This window comes from Canis aureus, chromosome 19, assembly GCF_053574225.1.
Source record: "Canis aureus isolate CA01 chromosome 19, VMU_Caureus_v.1.0, whole genome shotgun sequence".
Taxonomy (NCBI): Eukaryota; Metazoa; Chordata; class Mammalia; order Carnivora; family Canidae; genus Canis; species Canis aureus.
This window is the reverse complement of record NC_135629.1, coordinates 43,558,193-43,579,771: the sequence shown is the minus strand read 5'-3', so window position 1 is coordinate 43,579,771 and position 21,579 is coordinate 43,558,193. Positions and strand designations below refer to the sequence as shown.

The 21,579-nt window shown below is 45.6% G+C and overlaps 1 protein-coding gene across 2 annotated transcripts in view; it reads left to right on the top strand.

Annotated features, from left to right (window-relative positions):
* Positions 1 to 21,579, top strand: part of LOC144290190 (C-C chemokine receptor type 3) — a 34,463-nt gene continuing 12,884 nt past the window's right edge. Inside the window, exons 1-4 of one of the 2 annotated variants that reach the window (XM_077859171.1) lie at positions 1 to 801; positions 15,392 to 15,695; positions 16,229 to 16,616; positions 17,602 to 17,670. In XM_077859171.1, the coding sequence (XP_077715297.1) occupies positions 17,648 to 17,670 (23 nt within the window). In that variant the 5' untranslated portion in view covers positions 1 to 801; positions 15,392 to 15,695; positions 16,229 to 16,616; positions 17,602 to 17,647. Of the gene's footprint in view, positions 802 to 15,391; positions 15,696 to 16,228; positions 16,617 to 17,601; positions 17,671 to 18,154; positions 18,528 to 21,579 lie in introns of those variants that run through there. The other variant, XM_077859172.1, reaches the window with a different exon arrangement.

Here is a 21,579-nt window from a genome sequence, read left to right as displayed (position 1 = left end):
CTTGAGGGAGAGCTCCTTCTTGCTCTTCTTCTGCCACAGGGCGATGCTTAGCAGGAAGCAGACGCTGGAGGGCAGGGTTTGAGAGCTTAGAACAAACCAGCAATGGGAGGTACATAAGCTGCTGAGCAGACCACAGCAGGTCGCAGAGCTAAGCACCCGCAAGAACTGAGCGGTACCTCACTGTCAGGAGGCAGGGAGGAATGAAGAAGGTGACAATACCCTCCATCCCTCAGATCTAAGCTGGAGGCAGTGAGGTGTGTGAACGTGTCCCCTCTTGCTGAACCCCGTGGTGGGCTCCGGCTGGCCCTGGATTCCCTCCCACCTCATTCATCACACACCCATTACAGTGCCCTCCGCCTCTCTCGGATCCTGGGCAGCTGTGGGCCCCAGGTGAGTTAGGCAGGGCCTGGGACTAGTGCTAACTTAGCATCGGCACCATGTGGGAGCTGGTTGAGAAGAAAGATTGTCAGGCCCCATCCCAGACCTGCTGAATCAGAGTTTTCAGGAGCCGGGTTTCGACCCAGGAAGTTGTAAGCCCTCTGGTGCGTCTCATTTATGCTGCAGTTTGAGACTCGTTGCTGTTTGAGACTCGACTAATCAGACACTCGCTGATTAGGGTGTGATGGCAAGACCTGAACACACATCCAGAAATGCAGACTAGAGGCCCACTGAAGGAGAAACTGCGTTTTCACCAGATCCCCCCCAGGGATTTGTTTGCATATTACGGTGTGAAGACACCCTGGTCTAGAATGTCACGGTCGAGCAGGATATCTGTGTAGGGTTCAAGAGATGCACAGGAAGGTGAGTGGAGTCCAAACATCCTGCAGAGACATTCACACCTCATCTGGGCTACAGAGATGAGCTGGAGTCTGTCAGGTGGCCAGGGGCAGGAGATGGGTGAAGGATGCCTCTCAGGGTGTAGACGCTCGGTCAACACTGGGTGACTGCTTGTCGCACAGGAGCTCACTAGCTGGGCTGCCAGATAGACTCGACTTCCGGGACCCAGCCTGAGGCTTAGTGGGGACGCCCTGGGTCCTGACCTCGCCTCTGGTCCTTACGCTGTGTTGGTGGGGTTGAGGAGGAAAGTCATGCCTATCATGCCTACCTATTGCTGGCGGGAGTAGAAATCGGGTCCTCCTCCATGGAGGGCTGTTTGGCCACGTCTATCAGAATTGGAGCGTGGGCATCTTTTGTTCTAATTCCACTTGTAGGAATTTATCTTCCAAAGATTTACACGTGTGGCAGGAGATAAGGTTACAAGAATGTCCCCTGTGTTGTGGGGACTAGTTAAGGCATATTGTGCAAATTTCTGTGTTGGTACAAAACACACCCCAGGCTGGAGGGACTGCCAGCGGGGAGGTGTGGATGCTGCAGGTGCCATGTCTCTGGAGGGAAGCACAGTGAACTGCTAATATTCCTGGTCTCTGGTGAGGGAAACAGGTGGCCAGGGGAGAGATGAGGCCTTAGTTTTCACTGTATGTTATTTTGTACCACGTGGCTTGTGTACCAAGTACAACTGCCATCTATCTGCCTGGCAGTCCTCAAAATGTGGCCCAAGGACCCCTAGGGATCTCCCAAACCCACCCGACCTGAGGCGTCCCTAATGTCTCCCCTTTTCAGGATATGTATCTGTGGGTGGCTGGGTTTCCCCCTTAAACTTCATTCAGCGACAGCAATCACAACCGACCCGGGCAGAAGCAGCTGTGGGGATCTGGCCACTCTTCCCAATGACATTTTTTTTCATCTGGGAAAATATAATTATTTTCCTAAAAGTATGGTTTATGTTGCTAGGTAACAGTTTCATCACTGCTACTTTAAGTGAATCACTGAAAATGTTTTTAAGTTCTCAGTTTTGATTTCTGCGACAGTAGGTAGTAATAATCCACGTACATGAAAGCTCTTTGGTGTGGCATCACACTGTGCGGCGCACGCATTCCTGAGGCCCAACCGCTGGTGCGGGGCACACCGACAGAGTGAAGTCCTTCCAAGTTCCTGGCTCCGCTCATTAGTGGTCAGTGAACCTGGGCAAGTTAACTATTTTTCTGAGCCGCACACGGGGCGTGTGAATAAAACGGTGCACATTCAGCATTGAGCACATGGCATATACTCAGTAAACACGGTCATGACGGGTCCCTGAAGCCCACAGCCGACTCTGGCTACCCTGCTGCACTTTCAGTGGCGTTCAGTTGGCAGCTTGAACTGGGCCACGGGGAGGGTCCTCACACCAGGGAACCTACATCGGTGGCTTTTCCATTGTTCCCTGCAGGAGAGCTGATGTGGAACGTTGGCCGGCTCCCCACCGCAGGGCAACGATGGCCCTGAATGTACCAGGGGAGGTGTTTGCCCCCCTTTAGTCTTCCATTTGTGAAGGCAGAGGGACCTGATAAGAAATTCTGCATCTGAGTGCATACAGACCTTCAGTCTGGGCAGAATTGAGCTTTTATTTGAACGTCTGCCCTTTGCACATGGAGCTGGGGCCCAGTTCCCTAATTGCAGGGGGGTTCCTTCACATTCCAGATGCACCCACCCACCACTCAGCAGCCCAGACCCATGTTGCTGAGCAGGCTCTCTGACCTTTAGGGGGGTGAGGAATGCCATGTCTGGCCCATGTCTCTCTCTGTCTCTCTGTCTCTCTGTCTCTGTCTCTCTCTCTCTCTCTCTCTCACACACACACACACACACACACACACACACACACACTCACACATGCTCAAGGAAGTTCTATGGCCCGGAGCTTGTGCCTTGGGGCCAGGCTTCTTGTACCCACTTCATACTTCCCTTTTCTGGACTTCTGGTCTCCCTCCCATCTTCCTTTCCAACTTCTGTGGGTTTTTGCAGGGGAGGGGATGGTGGTATTTTGTTCTGTTTTCTGGTCTTCATTTTTGGTGTTTGCTTCTCTCCCCGCAACCCCCCCCCCCCCACCGCCCAAGCACCAGCTGGCAGTTTCCCTGTCATTGAAGATCATGTTCAAGTTTTTTCTTTGAGAATCTTTGGTTCTTTCAGCCCTTGTGGACCAGGCCTCCTCAAGGTCACTGAGGGTGGCCAAGGGGAAGATCCATGAAGGGAAGCAACTTCCTGCCTCCTTTGTCCTGTAACAGCACTTCCTTCCCAAAGTGCCACCAGAGTGCCCCCCACCTCTTGATCAGGGGACTGCCCCTCACCCCGGCATGGCCTCCACATCCAGCTCTGGGGCCTCCCCTCCCATCTTCACTGCTGTCCAGACAGTGCTACTTTCTCATCTTTAATTCTCATTTTGAGCCTCTTGTCCTCTTTCTTTTTCTTTTTTTTTTTTTTTTAAGATTTTATTTATTTATTCATGAAAGACACACACAGAGAGAAAAGCATAGACACAGGCAGAGGAAGAAGCAGGCTCCATGCAGGGAGCCCAGTGTGGGACTCGATCCATGGATCCAGTCTCCAGGATCACGCCCTGGGCTGAAGGCGGCACTAAACCGCTGAGCCACTCGGTCTGCCCTCTTGTCCTCTTTCTGATGCTTCCAGGTGTGCCTGTTTCATGAGATCTCTGCAAAGAGGACTCAGAGCCCCTTCAAAGGCCTTTACAAAGATGGCTGTTGGGGACCCTTCCAGGTTGGATGAATTTGAGGCCAGTTACACCTCTCTACCCTGGGCTTCCATTTCTCATGAGTTTTAGTGACAGAGAGTACTGGGGAGGGACTGTCCTGGGAGAAGGGACAAAGACCTCTAATCCTCGAAGCTCAAGGAGGGACGTCTGTCAGTATGGCCTACTTGGGGGTCTAAAGAAATTACCAGGGGGAGACAGAGATAGAGCCAAGGGACTGCCCTCCCCAGAGTTATACAGGAGTAGAGAGGAGGGTGCCTGGGTGGCTCAGTGGTTGAGTGTCTGCCTTTGGCTCAGGTCATGATCCTGGGGTCCTGGGATTGAGTACCCCATTGGGCTCCCCACAGGGAGCCTGCTTCTCCCTCTGCCTGTGTCTCTGCTTCTTTCTATGTGTCTCTCATGAATAAATAAAATCTTAAAAAAAAAAAAAACTGAAATGTAGAGAGGACAATGGCTCTGGCTAGAAGGGCCTGCCATGACCCAGTCCTTTGGAGGGTAAGTCAGACCCTGGCACAGGCTTCCTCCAGGGCCTGACATTGAACATCTTCCTGAGGTCCAGGCAGTAGAATGCCTATTTCAGAAGGGTGAGGTCAGAAGAAGCAGGATCCCATGCCACACCACTACCATGGATCCCCATCAACGCGGCCACCCTGCTCCCTAGCCATGGCCCTAAAGTGTGGTCTCTGGAATTCCTGGGTGGGCAGGGTAGAGGAAAAGAAATGGAGGCGTTACAGGGACAGATGTATTTCCAGCCCAGTTGGGCACGTGAGGCAGCACTCCAGTCTGGGTTGTGACAGGGAAAGGGGCTGCCCACCTGGCTGTGTAGCTGTCTCTTATCTCATTTGTCTCTCTCTTGCTGCTGCCCAGCCACCCAGACAGCCTTAGGCTGTCTCCTTGAAGGGTGCCACCAGGCCGGCAGAGAGCCAGGGTGCCCCTTTGCTTTCTGGGGCTGCATCAGAGAACTGGCTCTGCAGGGCTTGGGTTCTACTTTCCTACTGTACACTGCCCCTGCCTTGCCTCACTGTCTAAGCATCTCCCAGCAAGCAATGAGCACCCCAGCATGCCAGCCTTTGGTTCGAATTATGGCTCTATCAGATGCCAGTCATATGATCTTGGGTGATATTCTTTACCACTTGTCTGAACCTCAGTCTCTCCATCTATAAAATGGGCATGTTGATATCTCTTCCTTCAGAATATTGCAAGAATTAAGTGTGATTTACTACATGCCTGGCACTTGGTTCAGCTGGTGGGAATTATGTGGCTCTCTATTTCTTCAACACAAGCTTTAATCAAAGCAGCAAACATGGGTGGAGTACCTCCTGAGTGTAAAAAAACTATCCAAGAACTCCCTTCCCCCCCACCTCCATGCCAAAAAGGGGAAGGAGAGAGTATCTCAAGGAAGTGCCCGAAAAACTTCCCCTCCAGCCTCAGCCCAAATTAGCACTTATGGTTGTGCACGCGTTGTTTTAAAACTTGGATTCTGAGCCTATTTATGTATTGACTAACACACACTATCTTATTATTTCATGGAGCCTGTGTTACATCTTTTTTTTACAACTAGATTGAAAGCTTCTCAGTACCTGGCCCCATGCCCTGTCCTTTTGCGTGGGTTTTCCATGGTGCCTAGCACTAAATTGCAGCACAAGAGGTGCCAAGATCCAGACCTGCACATTAAGGTTGAAGCTTTTATGTGTGCATGACCACAGGTGAGGGTGGAGTTTGACATCTTTGGTCCAGAGTAACATTGTCAGGCATCTGCTTAAATAAATTCCTTGTCCCATTTTATTTGGCCCCAGTTCTGGGAGTGAGAAATCTTCTTGCTCCTGAGGAAGAATTGAGGGGAGAAGCAACAAGTGGGAGAGACTTGTGTCCTGTGGCTGGTCCAGAATCTGGCCAGGCAGGGGCTGGCCCAAGGCTGAGACCCTGGTAGAAGTATGGGAGAATGGCTGGTGTCTCTAGCAGGGTCCAGAAGCTTCAACCTGGGCATTGTTGCAACTGGAATGAGCGTCAGGGGGTTGCCAGGAGCTGGGTAGAAAGGGCAGGAGTGCCCATAGCCAGAAACAGGCCGAGGTACCCCCCTTGGATGAGGGACTCATAGAATAGATTAAAAACTCCTAGCAGTCAATTTGGAAATGATAACTTAATTTTCTTTTAGATAGGCCAAAGACTTCACAAAAGAGGATATCCAGTTAACCAACACATATATGAAAGTGTACTTGATATCACTGCTCATTTGAGAAATGCGAATTAAAACCACAGTTTTAGATAAATAGATTAGAGATAGCAGCACATACCCACTAGGATGACTAAGGGAAGAAGAAAGGAAGGAGGGAAGGAGGGAAGAGAGAAGGAGAGAGAGAGAGGGAGGGAAGGAGGGAAGGATTCCTAGGAGCAGTCAGTACCAGGTGTTGGCGAGAATGTGGGGTCAACCGGAACTCTCACACACGTTGGCAAAAGTATAAATCGACACAACCACTGAGGAGACCATTTAGCAGTATGTGAAGTAAAACATATGGTTTCTTTATGACCCGAAAATGCTACTGCAAGCTATATACCCAAGAGAAAGAAGTACATATGAATCCAAAAGATAAGCACAAGACTGTTGCTAGTAGCTTTATTCAGAATAGTCCCAAACTGAAAATCCCAAATTCCTGTCAACAATAAAATGGGTAAATTTTTTTTTAAAGATTTTATTTATTTATTCATGAGAGGCACAGAGAGAGAAGCAGAGACACAGGTAGGGGGAGAAGCAGGCTCCATGCAGGAAGCCCGATGCGGGACTTGATCCTGGGACTCCAGGATCATGCCCTGGGCCAAAGGCAGGCACTAAACCACTGAGCCACCCAGGGATCCCCTAAAATGGGTAAATTGTGATATATTCATATGATGAAACGCTACACAACAATATAAAAGAATAATCTGCTGCTATTGTATATTACTCCATTTCTATTGAGTTCAAGAACAGTCAAAACTAATCCATGGAGATGGAAATAAAATAGTAACTACCTCCCTGGGTACTAACTGGAAATTACCCAGTCAGGGAATGTTCTGGCTTCTGGCAACGTCCTGATTGGTGTATACACACCTGAAAAATTCTAAGATTAGTGTGCTTCAGGCATTTTACTGGATGCATCCTGCATTTCAACTTAACAATCTTTTATTTTTTTAAAAAAAATTTGAGATAAGTTGCCCAGAACGTGACTTCTGGGTTATACTGTAAGCACGTGTTCTAGTTTTGTAAGAAACCGCCAAACTCCTTCCCAGAGTAGCTGTATTATTTTAGAATTACACCAGCAATGTGTGAGTGACCCAGCATTTGATTTTGTCACTTTTATTTCAGGCATTCTGACAGGTGTGTGGTAATATCTCGTGGTAGTTTTCATTTACATTTTTCTAATGTCCTATGATACTGAAGATGTGTTCATGTGCTTACTTGCCTTCTGTATGTCTTCCCAGGGAAGTGTCCATTTATGTCTTTACCCGTTTTCTAACTGGATTTTTTGCTTTTGAGTTTTAAGAGTGCTGTACCTTTGAGATACAAATATTTTGCTGGATATGTTGTTTACAAATATTTTCTCTGAGTCTGTAGCGTGTATTTCCATCTGCTGAATAGAGTCACAGAGGAAAGGTTTTCATTTGGATGAAAGCTAATTTATCCGTTTTTCTTTTTATGGATGGCACTTTGGGTGTCAAGTGTAGGAATGCTTGACCTTGGCCCAGATGCCAAAGATTGCTCCTTTGTCATCTTCTGGAGTCTTCCAGTTTTACATTTACAATTAAGGCTGTGATTGATTTGAGTTAATTTTTGTGTGAGATGTGAGATTGAGGCTGAGGCTTATATTTTCTTTGTGCCCATGGATATCTACTGGCTTTAGCACCATTTGCTGGAAGGGCTGTCATGGCGCCTTTGTCAAAAAGCAGTTGGACATCTTTGTGAGTCCAGTTCTACATTTTGTGTTTTGTTCCATCTGTCTGTCCTTCTGCCAAAACCACACTGCCTGGATTCTTGTAGCTCTGTATGTATGACATCTCAAATTCCAAATCCTGAAATTAGATAAAGTGACTCCTCTGGTTTGCCCTTGTTTTCAAAACTTGTTTTTAGAGATTTGAAGTCTTGTGACTTTCCATACAAATGTAAGAATAATCATCTTGTCTATGTCTTTTTCTTCAAAAAGACCTTGGCAGGATTTTAATCTAAATTGTTTTATGTATATAGATCAATTGGGGGGAAAACTGACCTCTTTACTATGTTGAGTTTCCCAACCCATGAACATAGTCTGTCTCTCTCCATTTATTTTGGTCTTTGGCTTATTTCGCCAGCATTTTGCAGTTTCCAGCATTGAGTTCTGCAAATGTATTGTTAGAATGATACTTAAGTATAATCTAAAAGCCTTTAGGAGCAATTGTAAGTGTAATTGTGTTTTCAATTTTGGTTTCCAAGTGTTCATTAATATATAAAAATGTGATTGATTTTTCTTCATTGGGTTTTTCTTTCCCTTGGCAACCTGGCTAAATTCAGTTATTAGTTCTGAGTTCTTTTGTAGATTCTTCAGGATTTTCTCCACAGATGACTGTGTCATCCTCCAACAGGGACTCAATTTTTATCTCCTCCTTTTCAATTGGCATGTCTCTCATTTCCTTTTCTTCCTTATCGCTGTCTAGGATCTATGGTTCGGGAGGAGTGGTGAGAATGGACATCTTGCCTCCTTCCTGATCCTAGAGGAAAGCACTCAATCTCTCACCCGCAAATTTGATGCAGTCACTGGCTCTCTGTAGTTGCCGTTTATCACGTCAAGGAAGTTAATATTCATAGTTCACTGAGATTGTTTACCATGAATAGTCAACTATCTTGTCAAATGCTTTCTCTGTGTTACTATTCTGCAAATAGGTTCATTTCTTGTAAGATTTTCCATTTATGAGCATGATGTTGTTCATGGTATTTTCTCATGACCCCTTTTTTGGCTGAAGAATCTGTAGTGATATTGCCTGCTTCAATCCTGACATGGATTAGTGATTGGTTGCTTTCTCTCTCTGTCTCTGTTTCTCTCTTTTATGTCTTGCTAGAGGTTCACCATTTTTAATGATTTTTTGGGGGGAAAACACATTTTTGTTGCATTGATTTTGTGTGTTGTTTCTGTTTTCAGTTTTATTGATTTGTTTTGTTCTTCTTCCTGCTTACTTGGGTTTATTTTGCCCTTTTTCTAGTTTCTTGAGAAGGAAATAGATTACTGATTTGACACTCTTCTAACATAAGCATTTCGTGTTGTCTGTTGGCTTCTCAGAGCCACCTTAGCTACCCCCCACTGATGTTGACTGGTTATATTTTTGTTTTCACCTAGTTCTATGTATTTTTTAAAAATTTCCTTTGAGACTTCCTTGTTGACTCATGTTTTTAAATTCAAGTATTTAGAAATGTTCATGTCATCTCTCTGTGATTCATTTTTAGCTGATTCCATTTTGGTCTGAGAATGGGAATTCTGTAGAATTCCCAGCTTTTGAAAAATATTTGAGGCCCTGGATGTGGTTTATATTGGGAAATGTTCAGTGGGCACTAAAAAATTTTTTCTGGTTGCGAAGGAGTTGAAATCCTATATTAATTCCCTTTCTGGCCAAAGTTACCTACAGAAGCCTTTTTTCATGGCCAAACTCTGACTGATAGAGGACGGTTATATCCCACACTGCTCAGCAATCCATCCCTTCTGTACTTTCTACCTTCTTTTCCCCAAACTCTTTCTCATTTGCTGTCCCATTGCTGAGTGTATTCCCTTTTGGCCCTGCACAGCCTGGTGACAGTCACATCTCTCTTCCCAGACCTCATGTCACACACCCTCCCCATGCCACTCAATCCTTCTCTTACCTACAGAAATTTCTCCTCTGTCAAATTAAAAAAATTTGTGCCCTCCTCACCCCCATCATCTCATTAAGAACTTTCTTTGTGATTCATTCTCCTTAGAATGCAGAGAGAATGCAGAGAAGACTATAAGGAGAGAATAACTCTTGCCACCTCTTGGGCTGAGTTGACCGCACCCTTGGATCGGTGGTGCATTCGCCTTTTTTTTTTTTTTTTTTTTGCATTCGTCTTCTTGACCATCTGCTCTGGGGTCTAAGTTGTGGGAAGCTTTTTCTAGAGTCTAGAATCCTTCTAGAATCTTTGAACAACAATGAAATCTTGGTAATCTTGATGGTTTGGGTTATTTTGAAATCTTCTGCTATTCCATAGCTCCCATGGGAGTGGGAAAATGCTGTCAATTTGTTCTTCTCCATGCTAACAGCAGAGCATTTAGGAGTCCAGAAGGATCGAGGCACGTTGGATGGCTGTGTGGCCACGATGGGTCATGTAATCTCACATTGCTTTCGTCATCACCTGTAATTTGGACACCTATAAATCGTGATGATAACCTGACAAGCCATGGTAAACCCTTGGCATGAGACTGTTCAAAAGATGATCATTGTTCTCATTGTGTGTTATTTTGTGGTTGTTGCTGTGACATCATATGGCAGTGTTTCTTGCTCCTTCCACTTCCTAGCTGTCTTTTCAGCTTCCAAGAGCTCTATGCATACCTGTGAATGTTAATAATTCCTGGGTACACCAAGAGACTACCTGTCGAGCCTCTCTTGCATTTTTGTGTGGTCATAATCAGAGTTCTAGCCTGTGGAATTGGTACAAATGTGATGTGAGCAATTTCTGGGCCTTCTCACAAACACTTTCATACTCTTTCCCCTACCTCTTGGGTGAGGCAGCTGTATACATTTTGATCTTTAGCGATATCAGACTCACCATACATAAGGTGCCTCACTCCCTGAAATAAGAATTGGAGGCAGACTGCCACCGATCAGTGATCTTGACTAGCTATACATGACCAAGAAATGCATGTTTAAGCTCATTATTCATTTTGTAGTTTGTGAGTAACTAGCATTTTCCTAACTGGTGTAGAAATGGGTACCTTGAAGTGGTGCTGTACAAAAACCTAAAATATGTAGTATTGGCTTAATGTTCAGGCAGTGGGCGGCAGAGAAACTGATCTCAAGAACTGGAAAGATGTGGTTGCCTGGAGTTGGGGGCAGAAGGAGGGATGGACAGCAAAGGAGCTCAAGGAATCTCTTGGTGGGGGGGGGGATGCAAATGTTCCATATCTTGACTGTGGCAGGTGTTTTCCAGATACATATGAGCATCGAAATTCATCAAATGGATGCAGTATATTGTCCAAAACACTTTCATACTCTTTCCCCTTAATAAGTTGATGCCAAAAAGCAACTGCCATCTATGGTAAACTTCCTATTTTCTCTCAGGTTTCCAGACCCTGAGGTGAGGATCCACATGGGAGTGATTTATTTTTATTGTTTTAATTTAAATTTTAGTTTGTGAACAGCCAGTGCAATACTGGTTTCAGGAGTAGAATTCAGGGATTCATTGCTTACATACAACACCCAGTGCTGATCCCAACAAGTGCCCTCCTCAATATGCATCCTCCATCTAGCCCCTTCCCCCCCCTCCCCCCACCTACGTCAACCCTCAGTTTGTTCTGAGTGCTCTCAGAAACCACCAGCAAGCAAGGGAATGAGAAAGCAGGACAGGCTGGGAGGTAACTGGCAGGAGTGACCTCAGGCAAAGTCACCCCTCCACCCGATGTGCAGAATGCTTGTTTTCTTCCAATTGTCTTTTTTTTTTTTTAAAGATTTTATTTATTTATTCATGAGAGACACAGAGAGAGAGAGAGAGGCAGAGACACAGGCAGAGGGAGAAGCAGGCTCCATGCAGAGAGCGCAATGTGGGACTCGATCCCAGGACCTTAGGTTTACAACCTTAGCCAAAGGCAGATGCTCAACCACTGAGCCACCCAGGTGTCCCCCATTGTCTTTTAAGAAATGGAGAATTAAAGCACAGATGTTCTGACATAAAAGTCAGCTGCTGGATCTTGCGCATGGGCTCCTGGAGCTGGATGGGGTCCAGGCCAGCTGCACCACGCCTCCCCCAGCCCCGCCCTCTGCTCTAGGGAGGCAGCAGGGCAGGGTGGTGGGGAGTGTGTGGGGGGGGGCTTGGCTGGGATCTGGTGGCCGGGGAATCCAGGCCCAGCCCTACTGTGTTCTGGCTGTGTGATCTTGGGCTCATTGCTTAACCAACTCACTTCAGTTCCTCCTCTGCAAATGGTAAAAACAGACACACAGGCTCACGGAGAGATGTTTACTCAAAATGAACCACGTAAAGCCCTTAGCAGAGGCCCTCGCATGACACAAGTGCTCAGAGAAAGCTGTTTTTATCATTCAACCACCGTTTCTCTGCCCTTCCCCCCCTCCTGCAACTTCCCCACTATGGACAACAGCCCCCACCCTCTGTCACTCCTGGTAGCTGTGAGTCCCCTATGTCCTCTTGTATTCAGAACACCCCTACACTGGCTCTTTTATACTCGCCTCCCCAAGAGACTTTGGCACATTTTTTAATTCGTTCAGTATTCACACTGTGCAAAACAGAAGCTTGGCACGATTAAAAGTATCCAGATTAACCTTGTTTTGTGAAAATGAACTATCAGTGGGTAGCTTTCCAGCCACTGGGGTTCATGGTAGCCTCCCATACTCCTCACCATACTCCTGAGTCGTGAACAAAGCCAGAAATGAAATTTTCTTGAATGGGAGAAACATTGCTGGCTGTTATTTGGAGAAAGAAAAATGAGCTTAAGGTTCTATTAGCTACCATCCCTTACAGATTGTTTCTCTTGTCTTTTTCTCCCCTCCCCCTCCCAGTTCCCCCTTCTCTCTCCTTTCTTGCATTTCTTGACCATCTCAGAGTGTAAGGTAACACAGAAGAAAGGACTTCATTTATTCTACTCCACTGACATTAGGTATGTTCGCTCCTGCTTATTTTCAAGTGTGTTGTATCCCATACCCAGGAGAGACAACTGTGTTTTGTGCATCATTTCTAAGTCCTTGCAAACCTTTTTCTTCACTATCCTATTAATTTGCTAATTTTTACACTAGATTTTTGGTGTTTATGCCAAAGAATAAAAAGGAACAAAATGAAACACATAAAATGGTGAGATGGACCATGGTGCCAGCCCAGAGCCTCATGGAAATGGCCTCGTAGGGCCTGGGGCCTGTTTTCAGGCTAATCTAAATACACAGGTAATGCTAGTCCAGATCCCTGAGAAGCAGACACTAAGAAGGTTTTATACTGGTCAGAGTTTGTTGGGGTAAGCACCATGAGGGGACATGGGTGAGGGCCAGGAGAGGTGGGGAGGGCTGTCAGGCCCCACGTAGAGTGGAACAGGATGGCAGAAGCGTGCTGGCCATCTCACAGACTGAGGGATGTTTGGCGTAGCACTGGGGAGTCCTAGCCCTAAAGTCAGCCAGCAGAGGAGGAAGGTGTCCCAGGAGTGGGCCTGCATCAGCATCCCCACTGTGCTGGGTCAGGGGCAGATGGGGACCATGGGACGTGTGGCCTTGGGACAAGCACAGCGCTGACTTCAGAGCCCGGCAGCGGGGCCTTGGTCAATTCCACACCACGCAGCTGGAGGTGTGCGAGGTACGTGCTCATGGCCACCACGAGGGAGGGTTTGCTCCATTTCTGGTTTAATTCTGGATTTGAGTTGGAGGCCAATGCTGAGGCTAGACTCCACTTTTCTGTTTTCTGCACATCTCGAGAAGTCCACTACCTCCCCAGCTAACAGCTTCCACGAGTTCACTCTGGCCCTTCTTGTGAGCCATCCAGGAGGGGGAAAGTCATGTTGGTAAAGGCTTGCTTCTGTAGATTTTTGAGCTTCCCAGGAGAGTAGTGTGCTGTGGACAGAGGGGATTCAGAGGTACAGTGGACCACCAGTAAGCCAGAGGCAGGCAGGGCTGGCCATCTGGGCCCTTCCACTAACCCGCTGGGAAAATGTTACGGAAAGGACCTGCATGGTCTGAGCTCAGTCTCCATGCCCCGGAGACCTTGTACCTGGGAGCTGGTGACCAGAAGATAGGTGCAATTCAAGGAAATGTGTGCTCTCTGCTGCTCTGCCAATCACTTCCTTTCACACGCTCAAGGCTGAGGTTGACCTGACCTCTCCTGCAAAAAAACTTCTTGGCCTCTCATAGCTTCGGATGGTGTTTTGTTTGTTTGCTTCTCTTGCCCATGCTCCTATATTCTTAAGCTGTCTTCTCTTTGGTTTGTTGTTGTTTTGGTTGTTTGGTTGTTTTTCCTCCAAAATGTTTCTGTTTTAGTTTCTGTGACATTGAGAATCTGGAAGATCACAGAGTATTCGTGTTTGAGGTCAGGTTTTCCTGTGAGCTGAGCACTTTGAGTGGCCTGAAAGAAGCTCCAGAAATCTCTTGCCCCTCTAGGGAGAGCCAAGACAGAGCAAGCCCCTGTGGACCTCTGGGAAACCTCCTCAGGTTCTGTCTGTACATTTGGACACCATGTCATCCTTGTGGTCAGTGGAAGCTCGGTGCACCTTTCCTTCAGATGGTAGGATAGTGGAGGAGAAGCAAGTACTCAGTGGATAGTCTACACTCTGGGGTGGAGCCCAGCTTTGCCCTTTACCCTCCCTGTGGCTTTTGCCAAGTCCCTTGACATCTCTGTTTTCTCATCTACAATGTGGGGGTAACAAGACCACCCCTGCCCACCTAGTGGGCTCCTATAAAGACCCCCTATCAATATGATAGAATGGGCCAGAAAGCAATTTGCAGCTGCGCTGTGTGCTGTGTCTATATGCTGAGCCATCACAGACCAGCATCTCCCAGAGCTCTAAGGAATCCCGGTCCTGAAGAATGTTAACAGGTGTTCTTTGAAAGAAAACAATTTTTGTTTCTACATTAAAAATAGGTTTGGGAAATGCTAGGTTAACAGAGTTTAAGTGGTTCTACACTGTGGGATTTCTCAGAGACTTCAATGTGCTGTGAATCTCCCTGAGTGTTTTCCAACAGTGCATGAGAGAATCTTCTTTACGTAGGAACCTGTGGTTCGCACACAACACCCTCTAGTAGAAATGCCGTCTGAGATAACACAGCCATCCTGGAGGACAGAAGGCATCAGTTTTGGTGCCAGCTTTTGTGGTAACGCTGGATCACAGGAGTCACCAAACACATTGGATGGATTAGTTAGTTTAATCAACACATGGGTAACGGGGAGCCATAACCTGCAGGACCTGAGGTTCTTGATACCAAAACCAGCCCAAGAGAATCCCTGACATGGGAAGAGTCTGACCAGGATCTCCCAGAGTCACCACATGCCCTTCCACAGCCCACATAGAGGCTTGTGAGTCCTGTTTCCACCAAAATCATATATAGTCATATGTATCCTTACATAAATTAACCCCCATCAGAACTTTCTTTAAATCTTAATCTCCCAGTTGATGACAAAATGGTCCACTGAGCAGAGCACCCAGTGGACAGGCTCCCGTGGTTGGTCACTTGCACATGGAGCACGCTGTGGGGTCCATTCCTAGAGGAGTGAAGCTGCTGCTGAACTCCACACTCCCCGGCCATATACCCCAAACTACTGTTTTCTGCCCGAGAACCATCATCTTCTTAGACCTCTTTCTGTTGACTTTCTTCTACCACCATTGCCAGCACTTGGCTTGTTCCACCCGGTAAGGAAGTTCTTGGGTTGCTTCAATCACTCCAGAAGAAATTCTAAGTCCACAGTGAGAGGTGGTCGGCCATGTACCAGATAGAGGGCCCACTCCCTACCCAGCCCTGTCCCTGCCACTCACCCACCTTCTCCTGAAGGTCACTTGGTATGAACACCCAGCTTCCATCCTCTCCCCACCACAGGAAACGTGGTGACATTTGAATTTGGAGGCAGGGAAGGCTTGGCTCAGCTCTATCTTCTTTCCCCAGGAAGGAGAGTTGCCTGTGGCTCTTGGTGTTGACTGCGCCTTGGTAGATGAAGCATCCAGCTCTGCTGTTTGGGGAACAGGCTACTTTTGGGTCCCTCAATATCTTCACTTGCTCAGAACCAGAGAGCAAAGGGGACAGGTGAGGAGGGCAGGGGTGCTTACTTCTCTTCAGATGATTCGGAGCTTCAGAAAACTGGGTGAGCCATGAATACCACAGAAGTTCTGCGGAGGTGGCAAGGACCAAGCACCTGTTGCGGTGACACCGTCGTCCTGGTCAGCACCAGTTGGACCGTTTCCACAAGCAGGTACTGGGTGCAAGGTGCTTTCAGGGCCACCTCACCTGACCCCCTGTCCATGTGTGATGTTTGCAGAAGAGGAAGCCAAGCTTAGTGCCAACGACCTGGACTCAGAGTTCAGTCCTTCGAAGCTGAAAGGGATATCTTCCCAGGGAGGCTGGGCCTTGACTGCAGATGGGGTGTAGACCAGCAGAGAGGGAAGAGGGTGGGACTGAGGCGGGCAGGTCTGAGCCCCACATGGGGCTTGAATGGGAGGTTTGGGGCAGAAAGAGAGGCCCAAGAAATGCAACTGGAAACCCTGGAGTTGGATGAGGCCTCTGGGATTTTCCAATCCAGCCTCCCACCTGCAGACAGAGTTCTCCTTATTCTCAAATAAAATTTATATTACTGTTCTCTATGGATGGCTATTTCTGTGATTTGTCTCGTGTAACCAACCACCTGGACTTGCATGCACACAAGCAGGCTAAGAAATGTTGTTTATGAGACTTGTGCCATGTAAATGACCTTGGGAACCTGGTTAAAATATATTATTTGGTTTCTAGGTCAGAACTGGCCGGGACACCAGTTCTGTTCTGGACACCAAGAGCTACGAATCTGGTCTCATATCCCCTCCTGATCCAGGCTGAGCTGCCTATCTCCCCACCTCCGTGAAAGGAAACTGGATGCGGGAAGGCAGACACACACAGCCCAGGCTCCTTGAAACTATAAAATTATGATTGCATAGAAATGCAACTCGCTCCAAACTGCATGTAGGCCAACAAGTGTTTAACTTCCAACCCTGTCATTTGCCCCATAATATGGCCCTCATGGGGATGGTCAGGTGGAAGTCTCTCACCTGAGGGGAGGATGCTCCACCCAGGCCTCTTGATCCATCAGGACTCCAGCTGCACTGACTCCACCAGGCTTCCCCAGCTGCTGAGGTCGGATGTTGTAAGTACTGCATTTGATGAAACTTTGCCTTATTCTCATGTATTACCTACTATTCCCTTCATCTACGTGTAGATTCCTTTCCTCTTCTATTAGGTTTCTGTGATAATGATATAATTTTTTTTCCTTTTTGAAATTGAAAACATAGCTGTTATGAGTCTTTTTCCCAGAACAATTACAAAAATGTGTCCTTCCTTTATTCTTTTACCTGTTTAATAGGTATTCACCTGGTGCCATCAGTATGCAGGCATGGGGTGGCAGGGCAAGCAGGGGAAGCAGGGCAGGCCTGGCCTCTGACCCCCGGGGAGCTGCCCTTGCAGAGGGCCCCAGGCTATGCATCCCCAGCTCCTTTATGGGGCCCCCAGGACACCCCCTCCCTGGTGGGACACCCTGCTGAGACTTCTAGTTCTCTGGGGCAGAAATCTGTCTCCTGGCAGCCTCTCCACCTTGGCCTTAGAGAGTCCAAGGGAAAGGCCAACTGCATTATAATGTAGAACAACATCCTATCTTCTTCAGAAGCTTCCAGTTCCTCTAACTCTTCTCAGGCAGGGCTTCTGCAGACCCACCTGACATTGAATCCTGGCTATCAAGCTCCCTCAAACTCCAGCCTCCAGGATGCCCATGAGCCCTCTTTGGCAGAGTCCTTTCTTTTTTCCCTATCTTTTCTTTGTCCTTTGAAGCATGTAACAGAGCTCTGCATCCATAGCAGATGTGTGATAAACACTTGGTGAACTTCATTGACATGTCCACTTAGCCAGTTTATCAGAGCTCTTCCCACAGATGCTGGGTGATGCGGGTTCTGTGCCCAGCACCACGATAGGTCCCCTGGACATGTCAGCAATAGAGCAAGCACATGTCTTGGTGGTATTCTACTCATTGCTTATGTTTGCTTAGCCCTCTGTATTTGACAGAGTTTTCCCCCAAATTTTAGTTGATTTCATGTCTACTCTATGGATTTACATGTCTACTCTACTCTATGGATTTACAGATGAGAAGACTGAGGTCCAGCAAGACCTAATGATGAACACAAGGTTATGCCACGGTGCGGGCCACAGCTGTAAGTCATTCTCAGGTCTTCTTGGGACATCTAACCCTGTGCTTCCATCATGACTTATCCAAGTCTCCTGTTGAGTTCTATAGAACAATTAGGTTATCCCGCAGTCCACATTTCATGGGAGAATTCTGATTTCATTTAAAAAATTCTTTTAGGGGCTCCTGGGTGGCACAGTCAGTTAAGCTTCTGCCTTCAATCCCAGGGACCCGGGATTGAGCCCCACATTGGGCTCCTTGCTCAGCAGGGAACCTACCTCTCCCTCTCCCTTTGCCTGCAGCTCTGCCTGCTTGTGCTCTCTCTTTCTCTCTCTCTCTGTCAAATAAATAAATAAACAAAATATTTTTAAAAATCCTTTTAGTATTGAAGAACAACTGGCAGATAATGCTACATTAGTTTCAGGTGCCTAACAGCGATTTAACAATTCCATACATTGTGTAATGCTCACTACCATCTGTCAGATGTAGTTACCATCCGTCACTCGATTTCACTTTTTACTCTGCCTCCCCCAGCTCAAGGCTATGCTTATTTGAGAACTTTCTCCCCCTTGCAAAAACAAAACAAGAGAGCAATGCCAAGAGAATGCAGAACCCCTGAAATAGCTGTTGAACATCAGCAGAGCTCATTTCGAAGATTACTCAACTGCGTTCTTTAGTATGTCATGTCAATCATAGAAAAGAAGAACTGTACCAAACTTGATATCTTCTGAAAACTTGCAAAACCTGAGCAGCTAGTCTGTTTAAAAGAGGAAGCTGTATTTTTTCCTACCTTACTGATGTCTCTGATCAGATGGTTTCTCCATTTCATGAGTGGTGAGACCTTAGCTGTCACTGGATGCATAACGGACTTTGCTAAAACAACAGGTACTGCTTATCTTCTTTCTGTTCTCATCTAGGCAAGAACTTATTAAATGCAATAGATGTGGTTTGTTTAGAAGTTATTTCCAGGTATATCGTTGGGTTTCTAGGAACAGGGAGATGGAAAAGGGGTCTAGGCAGGTGGAAGTAGTACCTCCCAGGAGTGCTCTTGAATTGAGGAGGCAGAGGAGAAGGGACTCTCTGCAATTTAGTAGGTAGTATGGGGCCAAAGTGGGAGAATTTGTTGTGACATATGTCTATTTTCTTCTTGCTTTCTCCCATTTTCCTTTTCCTTCTCCCATCTATTAGATATGATATGCTTGCTTCTCCTAGTCATCCAAACTTGGTCCCTTTTACCTCTTTAGTCAACATGCCCATGTCTGTGCCCACAGTGTGTTTCCCTGTGCTTTCATAAATTCTCAACTGCTGAGAATGTGACCACTCCAAAAGGATTACACTTAGTAGTTTTGTGTTTATGGATATTGACTTGTAAGAAACAGTGAAAATAGAATTTACATATATGTGTATATGTATATAAACATTTGTTTATATATTACATTTGTATATAATTTGTAATTTCATATTTATGGTATGTATGTAAAACATATTTATGTGATACATACATAGTATATACATATATAGTGTGTGTGTATATATATGTATATAGACATAGATAAAGTGTTCATTGAAAATCCACTCGAAGGCAATGAGATGAATCAGTTAATCAACTGATTTGGTCTTTGTGTCTGGATTTACAAGGTTGACTATTTTTCCTGGACCTGTACTAGAGGGTAAAGATAGAAATGCCTCCAATCTCAAAAACTTGGATTGATGGGGATGGAAGTTAACTGTTGACAAATGTCTCCAGGGAGGGTGATGGGACTATGATATCTTTAGTATATGGAAGAGATAGGGGTACTTGTCACTCTTTTTAGAAGATGGTGATGATGACATTGAACCATGCAGGCTGAGTTATTTCTCCTGGGGGAAGAATTGTATGACTCAATAAGAAAAAAGCTGATGTATCCAGTGGAATGAAATTGGTAAAGGGCACAAGCACAGAAAAGGAAAAATGAATGACTACCAATTCCAGTTAAAAACGATTCTCAGTAATTAAATACATATTAGTTACACAATAATGACATCTCTTTTGCCCATATAATTGGCCAATTTTTTTTTCTTTTCTGTCTTCTTAGTGTTGATGTATGCTTGTTGAGACTGGCACCGTCATCTATGAGTGCCAAGAATATATACATTGCTACACACTTTCAGGAAGCAATTTGGGAAAATGCATCAAGAAACTTAGAAATATGATCACAGGTAGAAATTGTGTTTCGGGAAATCTACTTTAAGGAAGTAATTTAAAAATACAAAGATGTTCATTGCAGCATCATTTATAAAAGTGTAAATCTGGAACAACATGGTCACACAATAAGACAGTGATTAAATAACCATGAATATTTATACAATAGTTGGGGATCTTTACGAATTATATTTTCTTTTAAAAAATATTTATTTATTTATTTATTTTATTATTATTTTTTCATTTACTTGAGAGAGAATGAGAGAGAGAGAGTACAAGCAGGGGAGAGGGAGAAGCAGGCTCCCAGCCAAGCAGAGGCTCCATCCCAGTATCCTGAGATCGTGACCTGGGCCAAAGGGAGATGCTTAACTGACTGAGTCCCCTAGGAGCCCTCCAAATTTATTTATTTTAAAGAGAGAGAAAGAGAGCATAAGTGGGAGGGGCAGAGGGAGAGGGAGAGAGAATCTCAAGTAGACTCCACAATGAACGTGGAGCCTAACGTGGGGCTTGACTTCACAACCCTGAGATCATGATCTGAGCTGAAACCAAGAGTCAAGAGTTGAGTGCTTAACTGACCATCCCCTACACATTATATTTTCAAACAATTATTAACTACATGGAGCAAAATACAGAATATAAAATTTAAAATATCAGAATAAAAAAATGATATAAAATTTTAACAAACGTGGGACCTAGAAAAGAGGCAGAGGCAGCAGTGCTTTGTCCATGGCACAGGTGTAGGTGGAAATAGCAGTGGCCAGGAAGCTGAGCCCTCAGGTCATGCTGAACACCCCCCAACCACGTTATTTTGACTACATAGTCATGCTTTCCCTATGAAAACATATTCTTCATAATCATCTCCTTCAACTAAATAACATACCACCAGCCTGTATACAATTAAAATTCTTTATTTTATTTTATTTTTTTTTGGGTTTTTAAAATTATTATTTTTTTTTTATTGGTGTTCAATTTACTAACATACAGAATAACACCCAGTGCCCGTCACCCATTCACTCCCACCCCCCGCCCTCCTCCCCTTCTACCACCCCTAGTTCGTTTCCCAGAGTTAATTCAACCTAATGTTGAAATATAAGGAGTAGATTTAGTCTTTTACAAGGAAATTGGTAAAAAATAACCAAAATCACCTGGCAGGTGAACAAAACCAAGTCACTTAATGAACTGACCATATTCCAAAAATGGGGTGTAGCCTTTGCTCTAGTAACTAATGACAATAATCATCAGGGAAGTCCATGTGCTGCCCCAGAATACAGTGCTGGTATGTGTCTGCAGCTAGTAAGAAGTTTGCATTTATTCATGATTGCATCCTTGAGAGGTTCTTGTGTGTTTCCAGGGAGGGAACTTCCTGGCTCACCAGGCAGCCTATTCTGTTCCCACAACCTGGTAATTCCTGGCAAGTCTTTCCCCCTGTGGGACTGAATGCAGTCTCTTCCAATGCTATCAGATTTCTCTGCTCTGGGGACTCTACTTCCTCTCCTATAGGAAAAGCTATCACATCAATCTATATCAAAAGGATTCTTCTATCTCAAAGGGACCTAAAACACTGCCTAATTCAAACCTTTAATTAAAAAGATTAGAAAACTTTGGTACAGATGCAAACACTGGCCAAAAAAAAAAAAAAAAAGGAGAAACTAATATTAATCTGAGCATTAGAAGACTTATATTTTTCATACAAAACATTCTAAGTTCTGTTAACTATGGCTGGTATTTCTGGACCTTTATCATTCTAGCCTGTCC